General features: G+C 30.6%; 1 protein-coding gene across 1 annotated transcript; it reads left to right on the top strand.

Annotated features, from left to right (window-relative positions):
- The first annotated feature begins 11,793 nt into the window (after positions 1 to 11,793).
- On the top strand, positions 11,794 to 20,763 carry LOC107876139 (probable 2-oxoglutarate-dependent dioxygenase AOP1). Its single transcript, XM_016723156.2, has 3 exons — positions 11,794 to 12,225; positions 19,469 to 19,790; positions 20,437 to 20,763. Exons 1-3 carry the CDS (start codon positions 11,855 to 11,857, stop codon positions 20,683 to 20,685), a joined length of 942 nt encoding a protein of 313 aa, XP_016578642.1. The 5' UTR covers positions 11,794 to 11,854; the 3' UTR covers positions 20,686 to 20,763.
- Positions 20,764 to 21,804: the final 1,041 nt, after the last annotated feature.

The following is a 21,804-nucleotide window of genomic DNA, read 5'->3' as shown; positions in this document are numbered from 1 at the left end:
TTTGTTTTCTTCTCTAGATGACGATTTAATATATTGTGTATGTATCTATGGAATTTGATTTATTTCACGCTCAAATCTAGTTTTTCATGTTCAATATGAGAATTGAAATGAATAATCTAATGTTAACTTTTAGGAAATGTAACTGTTGAAAATATAATACTTGTGTTGCGTACTAAACTAGATTGAATTTAAGAAGCAAAATAAATTAAACATCAATTACGTCGGACTGATGAAATGATACCTCTCAACTTCTTTAACACGACTTAAATCTACTACAGAATAATTTTAATCATTCAACAATATTGCACTTTCTGAGTTATTCTCATGCAAATGATCTGTTTAATCCTTACTTTATAATTGAATTGCAATGTTAGCTTGAGATTTGTTTGAGTCTAATAGTTTGATTAAATTTTCTATTGTAAAGTATTTTTGACACCTTGTGTTGCAAATATATGTGTTAAATAGAACGTCAAATTCCTTGATTGGTAATTGAATTGAGACAAACTAATTTACAATTGGAAGAAAGATGTCGAAGTTTATTCTGGTCAAAATAAAGGAAGAGAATTTGGGCCAAAAATACTTTTTTTTTTTTTATAAATAACATAAATACCAACCCTTTTGGAAGTAATTACACTCTCTCTCATTTTTTTAATTACTTTACTCTCTCTCCCTATTAATATACATAACATAGCTGACATATACATGGCATTCTGTGTATATGTTGGGATTTTTGTAATATGTTTAGAGAGTTGGAATTTTTGTAATATTGAAAACATAAGTTGTGTATTTGTGTAATTTTTAGTACTTTTATTTCTTTGCTACAAGGTTTTTTTGCTTCTCTTGTTTTGGTAATCAGAGATAATAATTAAATAACTAAGAATATAGTGTTAATAGTTTACACATTTCCAGTGTTATCAATCTGGATTGACATAAAAAATTTTTGTAGTTCTGATCTATTCGACTATCATTACGGCTTCTAACACTCCTTTCAAATGTAGTTCCTAGCGTGTCTGTCCATAATGCATGTCGACCATGCACTGGAGGAACTGCCAAAAGTCTAGCCCTTTCAAGAGTTGTTGAGATGCTTCCCATCTTAGCAAGCACATCCGTCACTATGTTCTGTTCCCTATAGCTGCGGTGTATAACTGGATTTCCCAGCCTTCTTAACCTGGACCTGTATTCATCAACAATACCATTATAGAGATGGTTACCTTCTTTAAGCATTTTGATAATTTTTGTGGAGTCGATGTTAACTTCTATATAGGGGTGAAATTATGCTCTTCTACGATGTTAAGACCTTCATGCAGGGCTAACAACTCCATTTGGTTGTTGGTTGCATTAATGAAGCTTTTGGTGTACCCAAGCATCCAGTCACCATGGTGGTTTCTAATCACACCTCCTATTCCCCCTTTCCAAGATTGACTAGACACGATCCATCAATATTAACCTTGAAGGTTCCTCTTGGGGGAGGATTCCATTTGATAGTAATGGAAATGATGGGTTTGGCAACTTGGTCAGTATTATAAAGATGAGTAAATTCAATGGCTTGGGTATAAGTTTGGGAAAGGGAAGCTTTATTGGCTTTGCCATTGAAAAGGTTGTCGTTCCTGGTCTTCCAGATGACCAAAGGAAGAAAGGTAGAATTTCAGACCACAGGATCAGGTTGTCATAACTTTTGTTTGTACAGATTTCCAAGTATTATTCCAGCTATGGGGAGAGAAATTAGTGATTTTAAGCGTTGAGGGTTGTCTGGCTTTATTCAGAAGTTTCTTTCAAAGATATTTAGAGGTGATGTAGTCAAAGAAATATGGTTAGTATCCTTTGGAGAGTTAGTGCAATTCTGATAGTTGGGGTTGATGTTCAAACCCATCTTAGAGAGATTCATATTAGAGGGCAGCCTGTCATGGAGGAGGGTTCAAAGGAAAAATTTAATCTTATTAGATGTGTAAAGTTTCCACAACCAGACCTAGCTCCTCTTTGGTTTGCATCATTTTTCCTTTTTTTGCTTACAAGGTGATGGTACACAGTGTTACTGAAAAATCTACCATCTCCCTTGAGTCTCCATAGGGGAGTGTCTTTTGGGATCTTGGCATTGGGAAAGAAAGAACTAGCTATGTGGTGTTTGAGGTCTTGAGGGATTTCTAGGGAGAGAGTGTCAAAACTCCAGGAGTTGTTGTTCCACACCTTTGAAAGCTTAATGTTTTCCTCGGCATGGGTGAGAGGACTATGAATGGTATCTCTCAAAGCCAGATTTTTAGGGATCCATCTGTCAAGCCAAAATCTGATGTTATGGCCATTTTTGACACTCCAGGTGCTAGCTTCACTGCAAGCTTGCCAGCCTTTGAGAAGGCTTCTCCAGGTTCTGGACCCAGTTTTGGAATGAGCCATCCCTTTAGAGTTATATTTTTTATTTAACACTCTGGCCTAAAGGTTGGAAAAGTTATGCATAAATCTCCATGCCAGGATCATGAGCATTAACTTATTTTTTTATTCTGGCCTTTCGAATACCTATTCCCCCTTCTTTTTTGGGAAGGGTAACTGTATTTCAAGAGATTAGATGCATCTTTCCTTCTCATTGGTAGAACTCAATATAAATTCCCTAAGGGCTTTGTCAATAAGCTTCTGGGTTCTTTGGGGATGTCAATAAACTGCATGATGTGATTAAGGAGGCTTTTGCCAAAGTGGTTCTGCCAGCCATATTAACGAACCTGGTTTTCCATCCTCCCAGCTTGCCCTTGAGTTTATCTAAGATGAATTGAAAATATCTAACCTAAGGCTTATGGTGGAAAATGGGGAAGCCCTAGTATTTTCCAAAGTCATTCCTAACCTCTATATTGAGTCCCTGAGCTAGGAGCTCTCGATTTTTTTTGGAGCAATTTTGAGAGAAAATTACTTTGGAGTTAGAGGGATCAACTTTCTGTCCTGGGTGGTGGCTAAAACTATTTAAAGGATTCATTATGGTTTGACAGGTTTTGGAATCGGCCCTAACAAATAAGGTAAGATCATTAGTAAAGAATAGGCGGGAGATTTTAGGTCCCGTGGTACTGATGGAGATAGAGGTTCAGTTTAGAAGACCAACCTCATGGTCAATCCTTCATGAAAGAAGTTCTATGTACATTTTAAATATGTAGGGATACCTAATTCCCCTGGTAGGGTTTAAGAAGTTGGTCCTTCCCGTATTAATTAGGATAGATATGCGAGAAGTGGAGATGCATGACATGATGAACTTGATCATTTTGGCAGAAATGTTAAAGAAGTAGAGAGCTTGTCTAATAAAAGATTATTTTATCCTATCAAAAGCCTTCTCTAGATCAATTTTGAGAATCATGTTAGCTTTCTTGCCTTTTATTTTAGAGAAATGGGTAATGTATTCCTGAACAATGATGGCATTGTCCCCAGCCCTTCTATTAGCAAGGAAACTAGACTGGCTAGAGCTGATGAGAGTATGCATGTGAGATTTCAACCTATTAGCAATGATCTTGGTGATAATTTTTTATTGAATGTTGCAGATCCCAATGGGTCTGAAGTTCCTCAGGTTGATAGCTTTATTGCATTTGGGGATGAGGCATAGGTAAGTGTGTCACACCCTTTTTTTAACCAAAAAAATTAAATTTTAAGTTTTAAAGGGTTTTTGTTATTAAGTGACAAAAGATAAAATTTATTTCGAAAAAAATTCTTTTTTCATTTGAATTCATAGTCTCCACTTGACATAAACCTGGTGTGCCAAGTCACCGTTAGAAATTCATTTCAAAATGGTTTCTCTCTTTAAAAGTGATCCACGAACAGAGATTCCGGCTAAGGAATTATGTTGATCGAGGGGAAGATGTTAAGCACCCCTCGATCCCGTGGTTCGACCACGGTCACTTCGTGGAGGCTAGTACGACACTACGAATGTATACACTACACAAAACACACAACAAGAGAACAAACAATCAACCAACCCAAAACTTTAAAAATAGTCTCCAGTCCAATTTATTTACAAACCGAAATAAAAATACTAAAATTAAAACCTAAACTATTCTATCTATCCTACACTATACTTTACCCGATGCCTCGGGCCTTGATCATGATCAATCTTCTGAGTATAAAATATCGCAGGGCATTCTCCGGTAACAAATACAATTTTTCTTGGGTCATTCCCCGGCCAAATGAGTACAATTGAATCAAATGCGATAAAATCAAATCATTTAACAAAATTTCAAACATTCAATAATTCACAAGTTCTAAATTTGCCAACCCGAGCCTAAGATTTGCCTAACAATCCTCGGCTTAAAATATGATACTATCGCGTTTGACATAATTGACGTTCATTTCAATTTAAACAATCAACAAAGAATCAACAAAAAGTCACATTCACGTTTATCGATTTTCCAATTCCTTCTCCTAACAATGATTTTAATTCTTAAATGAGATATCATCTCATTACATAATTCATAACCAAAGGAACCAATGACGAATCAACACCAAGCAATTATTCAACACCAACAAAGATCAATCATCGTGTAATGTTCAATTTGATGCACCGAATATAATAAACAATGAAATAAAAGGGGGAGAGAATAGAGTTGGACCTTAATACGGAGCTTTCAAAATCCAATATTACTCTAATGAAAAGATGAAACCGGCAACAGGAGAACCTCGATTCGAACATCAACACCAAACCCGCAACTCGAATCCCCCAAAAATGAGTAACCCACATGTTTTCACGATGGATTTCACTGAAATGGGTATGGAAACTGACTGGTATTTTTTTGGCTGATTTCCAATGTTATTTCGCAAGAACTGAGCTAAAGCGATTGGTTTTGATAGAAAATAAGCAGGTAGTGACTGGTTCATTTTGGCAAAGCTCAGGCAAGCTCAGACAGTGACGAAATCGGAGAAAAAGGGACGACAACAATGTTTTCCGAAAGAGAACTCGCCTAAAAAGTCTTTCTCTCTTGTGATTTCTCTCTTCTCTCATTGGTGGTATCTTTCTCGATCTCCCCTCTCCCGTTCCTTCACTATTTCCAATCTATCTCCCTCCGTTCATCTTTCCTGTCTTCTCTATTTTCACTCAATTTTGCTCTCTCTTTATCCCTGTGTGTTACTATGAAGTCAATGGAGAATTTTCTATTGGAGGAGTGCGTGAGTTTGTTGGTGTGTGAATCTTATTCTCCCTCTATAGCTATGTGTGCGTGCATTATTCTGTGTATTTTAGTGAATAATAAGAAAAATGGAGGTCTCTGTGTTGTGTATTGTTGTATCTATTCAAGTGTGTGTCCTATTATTTTATAGTGAAAATTGTGTGCTCCCCCTAGTGTGCATGTATGTATCCGTATATGTTCTCAACGGGGCAGGGAGTACACAGGTAGGTGGTATATGGGTACGTATAGGGGGTGGTAAGATGGGGGTAAGATAGGGGTGTGATGTGTCAAAGTTGTTATGGTAGGTTGTTATTTTTATTAGGATGAGGTGTTAAAAATTGTTAAGAATTTGTTGGATTTGTTATTGTGTGAAATTTATCACATGGGTGAAGGTGCATGGTAAGGCGGGATAAATGAGTAAAAAATGATATCGGAGAAGGACAAAATTATGTATCTACATCATGCCCTTCTTTAGATGTAAACACAAAGTGTTTTCATACAAAAAAGTGGACAACGAGACAGAATTTTGATCCGACCATTATTTAAGGAAAGAAATAGAAGGAAGAAGGACAACCGAGTTGGAGAGTCGAGAGAGGGCCCATCAAGGTTCCAGTCCGTGGCTCTGTCATTACATCAAAAATAAAAATTATAATTTAAAAGATAAATAAAATTATAAAAGTCCTATCTATGTAACTTTTCTTGGCTTTTGACTTGCTATTTCATCACCCTATTCTCCAGGTGGGCTCCTGACTTACAATTTTTTTACTTTGTTCTCTGGGTTCCCGACTTGCAATTTCATCACCTTATTGTTTGGATTTTAATTTCTTCACCCTATTCTCCAGGCGGGCTCCTGACTTGCTATTTTATTAATCTGTTGACTTTCAATTTCTTCACCTTGTTCTCCAGGCGGGCTCCTAAAATCACATGAAAACTACAAAGAAAATTATTCCAAACAAAGATTATTATAAAGAGATTCCATTTGCCAGAAAAGTAAAATTTACAAAACAGGAATTAAATTTTTGCCCTAGTTTAATATCAAAGCACTTTTGTGAAAGTCACATCATAACTACTCGTAAAACTTGAACAAAGAAACTAATACGAAAACAATTGAATCGATGGAAAATTTATTTAATTAAACCTAAACTTTACCGAAAATAATTCTCAAAGCCGATCAACATTCATCTACCACCTGTAAACTGCAATAAAATAATACGATAATAGAGATATCAAATGATACAATTAAATCTAACTTTTACACTTAAATTTCCTTAAAGCGTCTGACACTCATCTACCACCTGTTAACTATGATAAAATAATATGATAATAGAGATATCAAAATAATATAACTATACCTAATCTTTACACAAAAAAAAATTCTCAAATCAGAGATATCAAAGTAATACAATTAAACTTAACCTTTACCTAAAAAAATTCTTCAAAGTCGACCGACATTTATCTACCACCTGCAAACTACAACGAAACAATACGATAAAAGAGATATCAAAATAATACAATTAAATTTAAATTTTACACACAAAAATTTCTCAAAGCCGATCGATATTCATCTACGACCTGTAAACTACCACAAATATAAACTAATAGAGATATTAAGACAATACAATTAAACCTAATCTTTACCTAATAAAAAATCCTCAAAGCTGACCGACATTCATCTACCACCTGTAAATTAAAATAAAATAATACGATAATAAAGACATCATATAATTAAATCTAACATTTATATAAGAAATCCCTTAAAGTCAACCGACATTCATCTATGACTTGTAAACTACAACAAAATAATAAAATAGTGATCACAAAGCTTCGATTTTGATGAAAAAAATTCTTGTCAAAGCGAAAATTTTGATTCTAAAGAATGACTTGAATGAAAATAAGGAAGATATATACATACATATATATATATATATATATATATATATATATATATATATATGCACACACACACATACATACGTACATACATACATACACACACACGTTGAATTCTATTATGTTGACAAAAATAGTGACGAAGTTGAGAGTTAGAAAATTAAGCATCCACGGTGCAACCGAATCAAGTTAGATGAGCATCAATGATACTCTCCCAATAGGTAAATTGGTTTCTGTATTTTTCTAGCTACCAGTACAAAGGAAAATATTAATTGATTCTCCTTCCATATATTTTAGGAGTCTAGTTAATATAATAAAAATAATTAAATAATAAATTAAATAAAATAATGAAAAGACAATTTTGTATAAAGGAGAGATACACACGTTGAATTTTATTATGTTGACAAAAACAGTGAAGAAGTTGGGGGTTAGAAAATTAAGTATCCATCAATCTAGACATGCAACCGAATTAAGTTAGACTATCATCAATCATATTCTCCCAATAGGTAAATTGGTTTCTTCTCTAGTGTAATGTGCATCTTAATATTTATAGAAGTATTTCCTTAATAAGCTCATATTTTAGAAGTATTTTTCTAGCTGACCAGTACAAAGAAAAATATTAATTGATTCTCCTTCCATATATTTTAGGAATCTAGTTAATATAATAAAAAATAATTAAATAATAAATTAAATAAAATGATGAAAAGACAATTTTTTTAAAGGAGAGACTTTTAATGAAGGACAAAAAATTCAAATCTCTTTTCTAAAATGTTTCACACTTTTAATATATTATAGATTATAGATAATTGATGATATTTCAACTAGAAAACTCATGCGCCTGATAATTTAGGTACCACTTAAGAAACCAAAATACATTTAAGTATTTTTTTTCTCTTTTGGCAAAAATTCAGATATAGGTAACTTTTAGTCCATAATTACAAGGCATAATTAAAGTTTGCATAATTATGAAACATAAATATACCTTAAATTCCTCCTTTTCTCTCCCTCTTTCGCGCCTCTTTCCTCCTTTTCTCTCCCATCTCTCTCCCCTTCCTCCATTCTCATCCCTCTATCTTGCTCCCCCCGCCTCTCTTTCTCATTCTTTTATTTTTTATAGGCAAAATGGCTCGATGAACCCTTACACTATGTGCGTTTTATAATGTGGATACTCCTACTTACATGTTTATCATCTGGACCCTTGAACCCATTAAAAAGCAAAATTTTAAACTCTTTTATCGTTGACCAGACCTATATGGCGTTAAAATGATTGAGTAGGACGAAACACGTGCAGGCACGCGCGTAGGGTGCGAGTGGGGGTCAATTTTATATTAAAATAACTATTTTTTTTTAAAAAGTCCCCCAACTATAGCTTTTTAAATTTAAATATACTTTTAAAAATTAAAAAATAATAATTTTTGAAAAAAAGGCCCACCCCCCCCCAGCCCCCCTCCCCCACGTCTACTCCCCCCACCCCCCCCCCAGCCCCGTCCAGCACCCCCGGCCCCCTCCCCGCATCCAGCATCCCCACCCCACCCCAGCCCCATCCAGCACCCCTAGCACCACCTACAGCCCTTCCTTTACACCCTTCCTTCGCACCAGCCACACCCGACCCCAACGCACCAGCCCCCATGCACCGACAGCCCTCCCCAACCCCCTTCCTTCACAGCAGTCAACCCCCACCCTCCAATGCACACTTTGACTCTCTTTTTATTTTATTTTTAAAATTTTTCCTCTCATTTCAATATCTTTTCATATTTATTTTTGTATTAAAATTTAAATTTGAAATTTTTTGGTAAGCAAACAAAATTGTTTGGTTGATTGATTTGATTTACATATGTAGCTTGCATCACCATGTTTAAAGCATATTCCATTTTGAAAAAAATCCAAATTTTGAAAATATATAATGCCAAAACTATAGAATCAATAGAGTTAAGGCCAAGAATTAACATATGTAAATGCGATTAATTTCAAATTTGAATGGTACCGCTTCTAATTATATGCCCCATGAATCTGTCAAATGATTGGTAATATTTTAACTTTGGTTGCAAAGTGGTACCACTAATTTATTTTTATTTTATTTTTGGAGTTATTCTAGTAGTCGTTCAGTTATTATCTACTTATTCCTATCTCGATGTTATATGCAAATTGACCACCTTAAACAAAAACAAATTAAAAAAAAATGATAAATTTTATACTTTTGTACATTAGTAATGTTAAGAATTATAGACTACTTAGCAAACAGCCAGATCAAATCAAACGAAAGTGTTCAACATCACAATGGAGGACCACAAGGATATCAATCTTTTATTTTATGTTATCTGATATTATGGATATCATAACTTATGTAACATGAGCAATAATTCATAAGATTCATAACTAAAACAATGATTTCTAATACGTCAAATTTATGATATTATTTTTAATATATGTAAAACAACAAAAAAAGAAACAAAATGGACAGAAATCATTTTTTGAGTCACGATGAATAAGAGGAGATGGCTCAGATGATAAACATCTTCCTCCTTCAATTCTAACGGTGTAATCGAGTAGACATGAAAATGTGGGAGCTATTAGAAAGGATTAAATCAAAGGTCATATTCTAGAAGACAACATTTTAAATACGATAATTCCAACTCAAGGGCATTACATTAATTATCATATGGTCTTTTTTTTTTTTCTCTTTGGACAACATAATTAGAATATTTTCCTACCACTATGATTAGTTGAAAATTGAAATCTAACTACATTCAAGATATGTTGAATTTTAAGTGATGAAATGTGAATAAAAAGTGGAGGAAAAGTGAATTGAGTTTTCACGTTAAAGAAATAAGTGTTTTTGCATATTGGTGGGAGAAAAAGAACTTTCTCATACTTAAATATATAAGAATGCATTCATGTGGATAGCGAGTCAAGAAGAAGACAAGCCTCAAGCGGTCGTTCACTCGACTTCGACTTTAAATTTGTCAAATGAATGAGAGATTAGCTGTTTGAACATAACTAATTTAAAACTTGAGAATTAGTGATGTTTTAATTAGTTCAAAAATTCGATACAAAATTTTTTCTCCATTTACAAACGCACACAAGCTATGCGAACACATGTCACAACGTACCTCGAAGAGACGCGACCCTTCAAGGCACTGTTTGGACACGAAAAGGGGACTTGTGTACACACCTGGCCATCTGTGGACGCAGATATCAGCGCATGTCGCAACGTAGGCCAACCAAAACACACTGCTTTGTGCACACGATGACCCGCGGCCGCATGTGGCCCCTCTGCGGCAGCAGTTGAGGTTCGCAAGTCGAGCGACTTTCCAAAAAACTGCAACGTTTTTTGACCGATTGCTTCTTTTCTAAAACAACTTTTGATGACTATTAATATCTAATTTTTCCTTAAGTATTAGACACGAAAAAAAATCTTCTTCTTTCTAAAAATTCAAGTGTGATTTACAAATTGTAGAGTGAGTTCGTGGTTCGGTAAATTTGAGGTATCACTATTTGCTGAAGTGAATCATTTTATCCTAAGAGGATATATGTCATTAACCTCGGGTATTTGAGGGGAGTAAATTTCTTAAGAATACACCGTAAATTCGATGGGCTTGATTCTTTCATTTCTTCATCTCTTTCTTGATGGTATTTCTATTATTTGAACTTGTATTTAAAGTTCTTCTTGTTAATACAGATTTTGTACCCGAAAATAACAACATATACAACCACATTATCTTCTCTTAAACAAGAAATTTTATATGACACAAAAAACAAAAGTTATGTGACTATACTTTTACCAATAATTATTACATATGATTTGATGAGGCCCACTATTTTGTATTTTTTTATCAGGTCCATTGCTGATACTTTCAAGTTGAATTAAATAAACAAAGAAGAATACATAGCTAAAGATTTACCCGAGATATATTTATACTAATTACTAAATAATAAGTACTATGTTAAAAGTCAGATGCTGTTGGCAAATTTTTATAAAAGGAGTTGATTGGTGACAAAAATAAATGCTACAGTACCTTGCGGGTGATATATATTGTTTTTTTCCCGGAAAAAAAAATAAAAATAGCTCCACATGGATGAGCATGAACAAAGTAGAAAGTGTTCGAACTCTTTTCGTTTGATTGGTGGGATACAAGATAACGATATATTCCATAATAAAATGAGAAATCAATAATTTCGTATGATTATTACCAAGTAAAAGTGTTAGAACTCTTATCGTTTGATTGGTGGAAACATGATAATAATTTCAGAATAAAATGTGAGATTAAGATATAAATATGAATAAAAATGCCTATAGCATTATCGTATTAAGATTTGAATACTAAATGATTAAGATATTTTTGGATCAGTAGATTGTATACAATTTGTGGAGAAAGAAAAAATTTGAATACTAAATGATTAAAATATTTTTGGATCACTAGATTGTATACAATTTGTGGAAAAAGAAAAAATTGTATACAATTTGTCTTTGTTTAAAAAATCTCAATTATTAAGTATGTTCTAGTTGTGTATTGTTGATTTACTTATAAATGCTAGTATTATGATTCTTTGTCATGATTTACGAGCATGGACCCATAAAAATGAGTTTTTAATAAGATTATTGATTTTTGATTGAATATTTAATACTATAAGGACCCAGAAAAAAGATTATTTAAAAGAAGAGAGAATTATGAGAAAACCTCAAATACAAATTGCAAAAAAAAGGTCCATTAACGTCGATACATATATATTCCACATTATTTAACGTGCTATATTTTAAAGCGCCTATAAAATGGGTTCAGCTGCATGAAACTATACACAATATAAACAAAGACACTTGAAAGTAGAAAATTAAAGAAAATATGGGTTCTGAAAATATCAAGCTTCCAAATATAGATTTTTCTCATGAAAACCTAAAGCCAGGAACACTTGTATGGAACCAAGTGAAAAGTCAAGTCCACAAAGCATTAGTAGAATATGGTTGTTTTGAAGCATCTTTTGATAAAATTCCAATACACCTTCGAAATTCCATTTTTAAATCCTTACAAGAGCTGTTTGATCTCCCGTTACAAACCAAACTTAGAAACATTTCGAAGAAACCATTCCATGGCTATGTTGGACAATATCCTGCAGTTCCACTCTATGAAAGCATGGGCATTGATGATGCTAACATCCCTGATAAAGTCGAAAAATTCATTCAAATTCTATGGCCTCAAGGAAATCCTTCTTTTTGGTAAAACATTCTTCTCCTTCATTATTTTTAGTATTAATTTACTTTAGACCTTCAGTATTTAAAATTAACTGATCCGATTAATCTAAATTCACGTTTGATAGCCTATATATTAAGGGATAAATACACTTCCTAACTAGTGATTCTCCATTTTGAGTACTCGAAACAGAGAACTATGACTAATACTGGAGCCACACAATGGCGGAAGCTGGGTTTCGCCAAAGAAAATTCAAAATCTCCTCGGAATATTGGACCCATCTCAGAACCTCCTCTTTTAATAAATAAAAATAATAAATAATATATATAAATCATAGTTAGGACGGGACATAACATACCAAAAATCGAATTATCGAATCAAACCAAAATTTTTTTTAATTAATTTATATTCGGTAATTTGATATTTAGTATGATATTTGAGAGTAAAATTTTAACATTTCGGTATTTGAGATTGGATTTGATTCAAGATATTAATATCGTTTGGTATTCGATATTTACCGAAAGCAATATATAACAACCTTCAAAACAAATACCAAGAAAATTATAAAGTTCCTAACAGAAATACAAACTAGATTTTAATGACCAAAGGAAAATCGAAATCAATAGTCTTAAGGAACAAAATCGCTGAATTCGAAACACACCAATTTCCAGCTACTTCAGAAACCTGGACGCATGTAAATTCCTAGAACAAGCACATCTCAGAAGAAATGATGGAGAAAGTTATCAATATCCGATATTTGATATGATATTTGGAAACAAAATTTTAACATTTTGATATTTGAGATTAGGTTTGATTCAAGATATTAATACCGTTTGATATTCGGTATTTACTATACTACTGTATTAGAAAGGATCTATAGTTTCAACATGTGTGCTTTCCGTCTTTTAATTCTAATCTAAGGGTGTATTTGTCTTTTCATGGCTTCAGAGCTTACTTACCTGCCACGTTGAGAAGCTATTGCACTACACGTCTCATCCACCGTTTTTCTCTAACCTCTAGCGTTATATATATTTACTAGCCAGCTTACATGTAGCACGACCCAATATTGATCCTTAAAAATTTTACGTTATATATAATTCTATCATTTAATTAAAAGTTTTATTTGTTTGGTTGATAAATTCTAAGTTAGACATATAATATTATATTTAGATTGATGAAATTTGCATAACGATATTTTAAGTTGTTCAAACTTTTGTAACATTGATAGTCAATTATATTTTTTAAATAATTTAAGTTCTTAATTATTGCGATTTATAATTTTTTTTTCTATTCTACTAATTAGAAGTGATATAATAAAATTATATAAAAAATGCTTGTGAATTTTTTTTTAAGTGGCTCCATATAAGAAGTCATGTTAATTTAAAACATCAAAAATTAATTTATTATTTTATGTCTATTTTACTTTATTTTATTAAATATTATTAATTTTTTAATATTTAAATGACTTATAATAATTAAGTATGGGTAATTTAGTAAAACTACGATTGAAGTAGTTGAAACAATCATGTTATAAATATCTATTTTAGTTTTTTTATTAAATATTATTAATTTTTTAATACATAAATAACTTATAATAATTATTCAGGGGTAATATCATAAAATCACGATTGAAACAGCTAAGGCAGGCATGTTGAACATGAGCAGCCTGCTTCAGCTACTTATTGTGACTTCTTATATAGGATACTAATAGTATAATTTTTTTTAATGCTTAAATAACCATAATAAGTAATTAGGGATGATATAGTAAAATCGCGATTGGAGCCGCGAAGCTGACATGTATTAAAAGTAATATAGCATAATAACTATAAAAAATTACTTGTGAAAATAATTTAAGTGAGCCGCATATAAGACGTTAAGCTAATTTAAAACATCCAGAGTTAATTTATTATTTTATGTCTATTTCATCTTTTTTATTAAATATTATTAATTTTTTAATACTTAGATGACTTATAATAATTAATTAGGGGTGATATGATAAAATTACAGTTGAAACAATTGAAATGATGTTAATTTATTATTTTATGTCTATTTCATTTTTTATTAAATATTATTAATTTGTTAATACTTAGATGACTTATAATAATTAATTAGGGGTGATATGGTAAAATTACGGTTGAAACTATTGAAACAGACATGTCAGAAATGTTTATTTTACTTATTTTTATTAAATATGATTTATTTTCTAATACGTAAATAACTTATAATAATTAATTAAGGGTGATACAGTAAAAACACTATTGTAGCAGCTGAAGTAGGCATACCAACCTGCTACCTGCTTAAACATAAAACTCCCTCTTATATATAACTATTCAATTTAAATGGTATAATGCTTAGATGACCATAATAATTAATAAGGGGTGATATAATAAAATCGTGATTGAAGCAGCGAAGTAGACATGTATTGCATGAATTATAATAACTAATTAAAAGTGATATAACAAAATTAATATAAGAAAATACTTTTGAAAAAAATTAAGTGGATCTCATATAAGACGTCAAGTTAATTTAATATTAAATATTATTAATTTTTTAAAACTTAGATGACTTTATAATAATTTTTAATATTAAATTTTAATATTTAGATAACTCATAATAATTAATTAGGGTGATATAGTAAAATTACGTCGAACCAACTAAAGTAGATATGTCAAAAATGTTTGTCATTTTTTATTAAATATTATTAATTTTTAATACGTAAATGACTTATAATAATTAATTAGGGGTGATACATTAAAATTACAATTGGAGAAGCTAAATTTATTTTTTTCAAATTATAATAAGTGAAATTTTGAGGAACTTAGTAGTCATTTTGAAATTAAACTACCCTTTTATTAAATATTATTAATATTATAATAATTAAATAAAATAATTTATAATAATTAATTAGGGGTGATATAGTAAAATTATGTTTTAAGCAACTGAAGCAGTTAGGACGACCTCAAGCTGCTCAAAATTGCGCGTGTACTGAGTTCAAACATTACATTAAATAGGATATTTGTTTAAATAATAAAAATAAATATAATAATTAAATTTAATATCTTTTGAGTATGTAAAGATGGAGAATTTATTTATTAAACCTAATCTTTACTAAAAAAACTTTTAAAAGTCGATCGACATTCATCTATCATCTGTAAATTACAACAAAATAATACAATGGTAGAAACATCAAAATAATACAATTAAATATAATCTTTACACATAAAAAATTTCTCAAATTCATTCGACACTCAACAATAACAAAATAATACGATAATAGAGATATCAAAATAATACAACTAAACCTAACCTTTACATAAAAAAATTCCTCAAAGTTGACCAACATTTATCTATCACGTGTAAACTGCGACAAAATAATATGATAAAAGTGATATAAAAATAATACAATTAAACTTAAATTTTACACACAAAAAATTCTCAAAGCCGATCGAGATTCATCTACTAACTGTAAACTACTACAAAATAACAAACTAATAGAGATATTACAATAATACAATTAAACCCAACCTTTACCTAAAAAAATTTCAAAGCCGACTCACATTCATCTAGCATCTATAAATTAAAATAAAACAATGAGATAATAAAGATATCAAAACAATACAATTAAACCTAACCTTTACACAAGAAATTCGACATTCATCTATGATCTATAAATTCTAAAAAAAAATATAATAGTGATAGACATTAGAACACAAATTCAAATTTGGAAAAAAATAAATTTGAAAAAATACGATTGTGAAAAAACTAGAACACAAATTTGGTAAAATACAGAGTGAAAAAACGAGAACACAAATTCAAATTTGGGTTAAAAAAAATTTGAAAAAAATATGGTTGTGAAAAAACTTGAGAGAACTTTGGAAAAATTCAAATTCAAATTTGGACAAATTTTTTTGGTATAATTGGAAAACTTTTGACTTGGAAAAGGACGGTTGTTTGGAATTGGAAACCGCTGTATTTAATTGTAAAAAATAATTGCTATGTTTAATTGTAGGAAAAAGAGAAAAGACGGTTGTTACAAAATTGAATAATTTAATTATAGAAAATAATTGCTATATTTAATTGTAGAAAAAAGAGAAAAGACGATTTTATCTAAAGTGGATTCTTTTAATGAATAGTAAAAAGTTCAAATCACTTTTCTAATATATATATATATATGTGTGGGTGTGGGTGGGTGGGTGGGTGTGTGGGTGTCTAACTAACCCAGTATACAATAGTATTAGTCATTTCAAAAAATTTCTTGAAACTTGGTAATATATTCGCAAAAAAACAAAAAAAAAGAACACTAAAAAAGTTTTCTATTAAATATACTCTTTGAAGTTTAAACATACATTTGCACTTCTCCAACTTTAATATGGTAAAATCAAATATCGTATCGAACCGAAGTTTAATTTACCAATTACTGAATTATCGAATTGATGTTCATAAGTATGGTATGTGGTATCTATATTCAAATACCGATTATCGAATTACCAAATCCGAACTTTGAAAATACCAAACGCTCACTCCCTAATCATAATGGTTATATCAAGATTGAGAATATAAATATATTTAATAGTTTAGAGAATATATTTTTATCAGTTAGCCTAAAATAACTATCTCTACACAATCCTGTTCAATACATACAAACTGCACTAGCATGAAAAATTAGAAATATATTATTCTCGTAATCAAGATAAATTATATTTAATCTTATGCAACAATCATTCTGATAGCTTGTCCAAATTTTCATCTACGATTGTAAATTATAATTTCAACTTATAAGAATTAGTGATTCAATTTTCTATGTATAAGCTAAACTTTTTACAACAAATCATTTACTATATAAGTTGAGGGCACATATACTATAATAATCTATTTATTGTAACAATTTATTAAATTAAATAAAATAAATAAATAAATAAATAATTATTCAATAAATAATACTATATTAAAATGCATTATTTATAGTATAATCTAACAACTATTTCATATACACATAGCAGAATGATAAATCTAATTGACATTTAGCAAGAGAGAAGAGAAGGATAGGAACAAATTTTGTGGGACAAATCTCTATGATATGTACTTTACATAGTTTGGAGATGCTACGTGTCTACTCAAAAATAGGAGCAAAACACGTAATAGTAGGCAAGGTGGATATAAAGTACTCATACATATCAGATTAATGGAACATATTGACCAAAATGTCCGTATTTCCAATGTATGTTAGTATTCTTTTTATCTCAATTCATGTGATATAAATAAAATAAAATAAAATAATTAATTATTTTTAATATTTTAAATTTTTTTTTTAAGTTGTTAGCTATTATAATCTATAATACTTTTTTACTGTTATTTTTATTATTTTAAGCTGTTTGCAATTATAATTATATTGATAGTCAATTTATATTTTAAAGGTAATATAAATTTTTAATTATTATGATTTATAAAAAAAAAATCTATTTCAATTTAAGTGATATTGATATAATTTTGAGAATTAACCAAATATTACGATTAAAGTAAAAAAATTGGCACGTCTTGAATGACCCGTAATAACTAATTAGAAATGATAAAGCAAAATTGCTATAAAAATATTTGTGAAAAAAATTTTAGTGGGTCTCATATAAGATGTCAAATTAATTTAAAACATCAATAGTTAATTTATCATTTTATGTTTATTTTGTCCTTTTTAGAGTCAATATTATTAATTTTTAAATACTTGGATGACTCATAATAATTAATTATGGGTTATATAATAAAATTACAGTTGAAGCAGCTGAAACAATCATGTCATAAATATCTATTTTATTTTATAAAAATTTATAATATTTTTATTAAATATTATTATTTTTTTAATATGTAAATGTCATATAATAATTAATTAGGGGTGAAATAGTAAAATCATGAAACAAGCAGGCAGCTGAAGGCAGCATATCGACAACCAGCCGTCTGCTTGCAGCTGCCTGCTTTCAGCTGCCACGCTTATATATAGTACTTTCTCTGTTTAAAAAAGAATGACCTACTTTCCTTTGTAGTTCGTTTAAAAAAAAATAATTTTTTTCATTTTTAATTATACTTTAATTTTAACTTTTCATATGGCATGTTTAGGATCATAAGATTAAAGGATATTTTAATACATTTGACATAACTTTAATTTAAGATCATAAGATTTAAAAATCTTCTTTTTATTTTTTAAAATTTTATTGGGTTCAGCTTCATGAAATTAAGCACAATAAACAAATTAAAGACACTTCAGAAAAGAAAATTAAAGGAAATATGGGTTCTGAAAACATCAAGCTTCCAATTATAGATTTTTCTCATGAAGACCTAAAGCCAGGAACACCTGTATGGAACCAAGTGAAAAGCCAAGTCCACAAAGCACTTGTAGAATTTGGCTGCTTTGAAGCATCTTTTGATAAAATTCCAATACACCTTCGAAATTCCATTTTTGAATCCTTACAAGAGCTGTTTGATCTCCCTTTACAAACCAAAATTAGAAACATTTCGAAGAAACCATTCCATGGCTATGTTGGACAATATCCTGCAGTTCCACTCTATGAAAGCATGGGCATTGATGATGCTAATATCCCCGATTAAGTTGAAAAATTCACTCAAATTCTCTGGCCTCAAGGAAATCCTACTTTTTGGTAAAAAAAATTTTGCTGCTTTATTTATTAATTAATTTAGTTTAGACCTAAGTTGCTCGGACTCTTCAAAAATATTGCCGCACTCGTGTCAGATCCTTCAAAAATATACTATTTTTGAAGGATCCGACACGCATCCGTAGGTAGATATTTTTAAGAGTCCGAACAACTTAGGTGTAGATCACTGATATTCAAAATCAACTGGCTCAACTAATACAGATTTACGCTAGATTGTCTTTTAAGGGATAAATACTCTTCCTGCTAATGATTCTCCTTTTCAGAGGCTAACTCAAAACGGAGAGCTATGGTACTAGTGGTGCCACGCAATGACAGAGATAGAATTAGGCAAATACTATTAAGCACATAAATTTGGATCCACCTCTGTCATCACCAATAGTGAGCCACCTTCGTCAGAAAATTACATTGTTTAGCTTAGTTAAGATATTAGCTTTATATATGTTGACTCTCCTTATTATTTTGGTGTATTACATTTTTATATTTCAACAATCCTTGAAAAATTTCCTGGTTTCGCCACTGGTCATCACAATTCACAACCCTTAGTGGTGTATGTGTATATGCTGTTAGTAGTACCTTTATATAGTATTTTAATTTTTATATGTGTTGGCAGCAAAACTATTCAGTCATACTCAGAGAAACTATCAGAGTTAGACCAAACAATAAGGAAGATGATTCTGGAGAGCTTAGGCATTGAAAAGTACACGGATGAGCATATGAGTTCGACCAACTACCTTCTTCGAGTCATGAAGTATAAAGGACCTCAAAGCAGTGAGACTAAACTAGGACTAAATTCTCACACTGACAAGAACATTGTTACTATATTGTACCAAAATCAGGTGAATGGTCTTGAAGTTTTGACAAAAGATGGACAATGGATCAATGTTGATCCTACGCCAAACACTTTCATTGTCATGATTGGAGACTCACTATATGTAAGCTACCTCTTCCAAAACTAACTTTTTCTTTTTAGCTATATTTTCTTTAAGGGTATTGAGATTTAATTATCCCCATTTCAATTTATGTAATAGTGTCTGATCCGGTAAGAATTTTGAGAAAAGCACAACTTTTTATTTGGTCTAAAACAAATCACAGACATTTGTATGACTGTATATATCATTTTAATAAAGATAAAATGAGAAGTTTGAAGTTACATTTTTTTTGGCTCATACTTAAAATAAAAGCATGCTACATAAATAAAACCGATGGATTATATGTCTATTTATCCATAAAACATAATTTTTGACATATATTCAATATACATGATAAAATTTTCAAGCAAAAAGTGTTCAACTGATCACCCTTCAATTGATGTCACTTGCCACCAACTGTAATTCTTTTTTTACATACATCAACTTATTTTACGAGTTGTGGCTTGGTAACCGATCTTATTTTATTACAGGTTACTAAGTGCAAATTTTTAACTTTTTTTTTATGAATGACTACGTATAGCTTTCTTTTAGGTGACTTGATAGGTTAAAATTCTTTCATATTGTTAAATGTTAGGGCTAGTATATGTAGTACTCCATGATTGTTTTTGTATGGCTTGGATATGAAGTGAGATTATTTTTTTGTACATAGGCATGGGCAAATGGTCGATTGCATTCACCATATCATAGAGTAATGATGAAAGGAAATGAAGCAAGGTACTCAGTTGGTTTGTTTTCAATACCTAAAGCAGGATACATGATAAAGGCACCAGAAGAGTTGGTAGATGATGAGCATCCTTTACTCTTTAAGCCTTTTGATCATGTTGAATTCCTTGCTTTCTACTACACTGAAGAAGGCCAAAGATGTGCATCTGCTCTGAATACCTATTGTGGTGTCTAAGCCAATTTACTTGATTATTATGTTAACTATGAAAATAAACTTTATATGCACCATCTGAGTTTATATGCTTGTGTTTTATACTGGTCCAAGTGATCGATTATAATGTTGTTATTGAAAACTTCCAAAACTAAATTGATAAAAGTTTGGCCGGTTCTAAAAAATGATATATAACTGAAAGGGATGTTAAAAGCAACGGATAAAACATAAGGGATTTTTTTATTTTTTTATTTCAAAAAAGGGACTGTCGTCACAGATGACAGATTCAGGATTTGAAGTCATCCGGTGTCAAGTAGACTAATCGATTATTAAGTCAATTGGAAACTCTAAATCCTGGATGCGGTGCCAGCATATGGCCAAGGGGTTTATTTATACTCCTTTAACGAAAAATTATACTACTACTTATGCATGATTAAAATTAATTTTTTTTTATATATAGTAGATATTAAACGGGATGAACCCGGGTCACCCGCGTGACAGACAGAAATACTTACGACTACTATAGTGCAACAACTTGTTGATGCTCTGCTAATTATTGATAGGATAAAGTATAAACAATTTGTTGATGCTCTGCTAATTATTGATAGGATGATGTATAAACAAGCACAAAGATGTGTTAAGAATATGCGCAACGGAAGTAATAATTAATCAGAATCAACAACTTATATAACATCTAGACAACATATTAAGAGCTAAACGTTTTTGTCTTAATTAACCATAGTAAGAGCTAAACGTTTGTGCCTTAATTAATCAAATTAAGAGCAAAATGTTTTTAGCTCTTTAAAATAGTGTTAATTGATATTTAAGTCTCTTTTTCTTTTCCAAATTGATTAGCTGATCAGGGGGACCGTAAATTTTTTAAGGGAGACTTCCAATTATGATATTACACAAATGATATGAATTATCATATCATAATAAATTATAAATTATTTCAGTAAAAATCTGTAATTGTTCTTCCCAATTTAATTTGAAATCTATCATTACATCTTATTTAACTCTCCATGTTAGAATTACTGACATCAATTAATTAAATTAAATTCTCTAAGAAAATTAATTCATAGATTAATTTAATCATTTATTTATAATGCTTAAATTATTTCACATGACGGATATAAAATTCAC

The sequence above is a fragment of the Capsicum annuum genome, chromosome 6 (genome assembly GCF_002878395.1).
Source record: "Capsicum annuum cultivar UCD-10X-F1 chromosome 6, UCD10Xv1.1, whole genome shotgun sequence".
Lineage (NCBI taxonomy): Eukaryota > Viridiplantae > Streptophyta > Magnoliopsida > Solanales > Solanaceae > Capsicum > Capsicum annuum.
This window is presented reverse-complemented; position numbering and strand designations above follow the sequence as displayed.

Coding starts and splice junctions, on each gene's coding strand:
- LOC107876139 (XM_016723156.2), top strand. CDS start 11,855: ATGGGTTCTGAAAATATCAAGCTTCCAAATATAGATTTTTCTCATGAA. Junction 12,226..19,468: donor CAAGGAAATCCTTCTTTTTG/GTAAAACATTCT, acceptor ATGTGTTGGCAG/CAAAACTATTCAGTCATACT. Junction 19,791..20,436: donor TGATTGGAGACTCACTATAT/GTAAGCTACCTC, acceptor TTTTGTACATAG/GCATGGGCAAATGGTCGATT.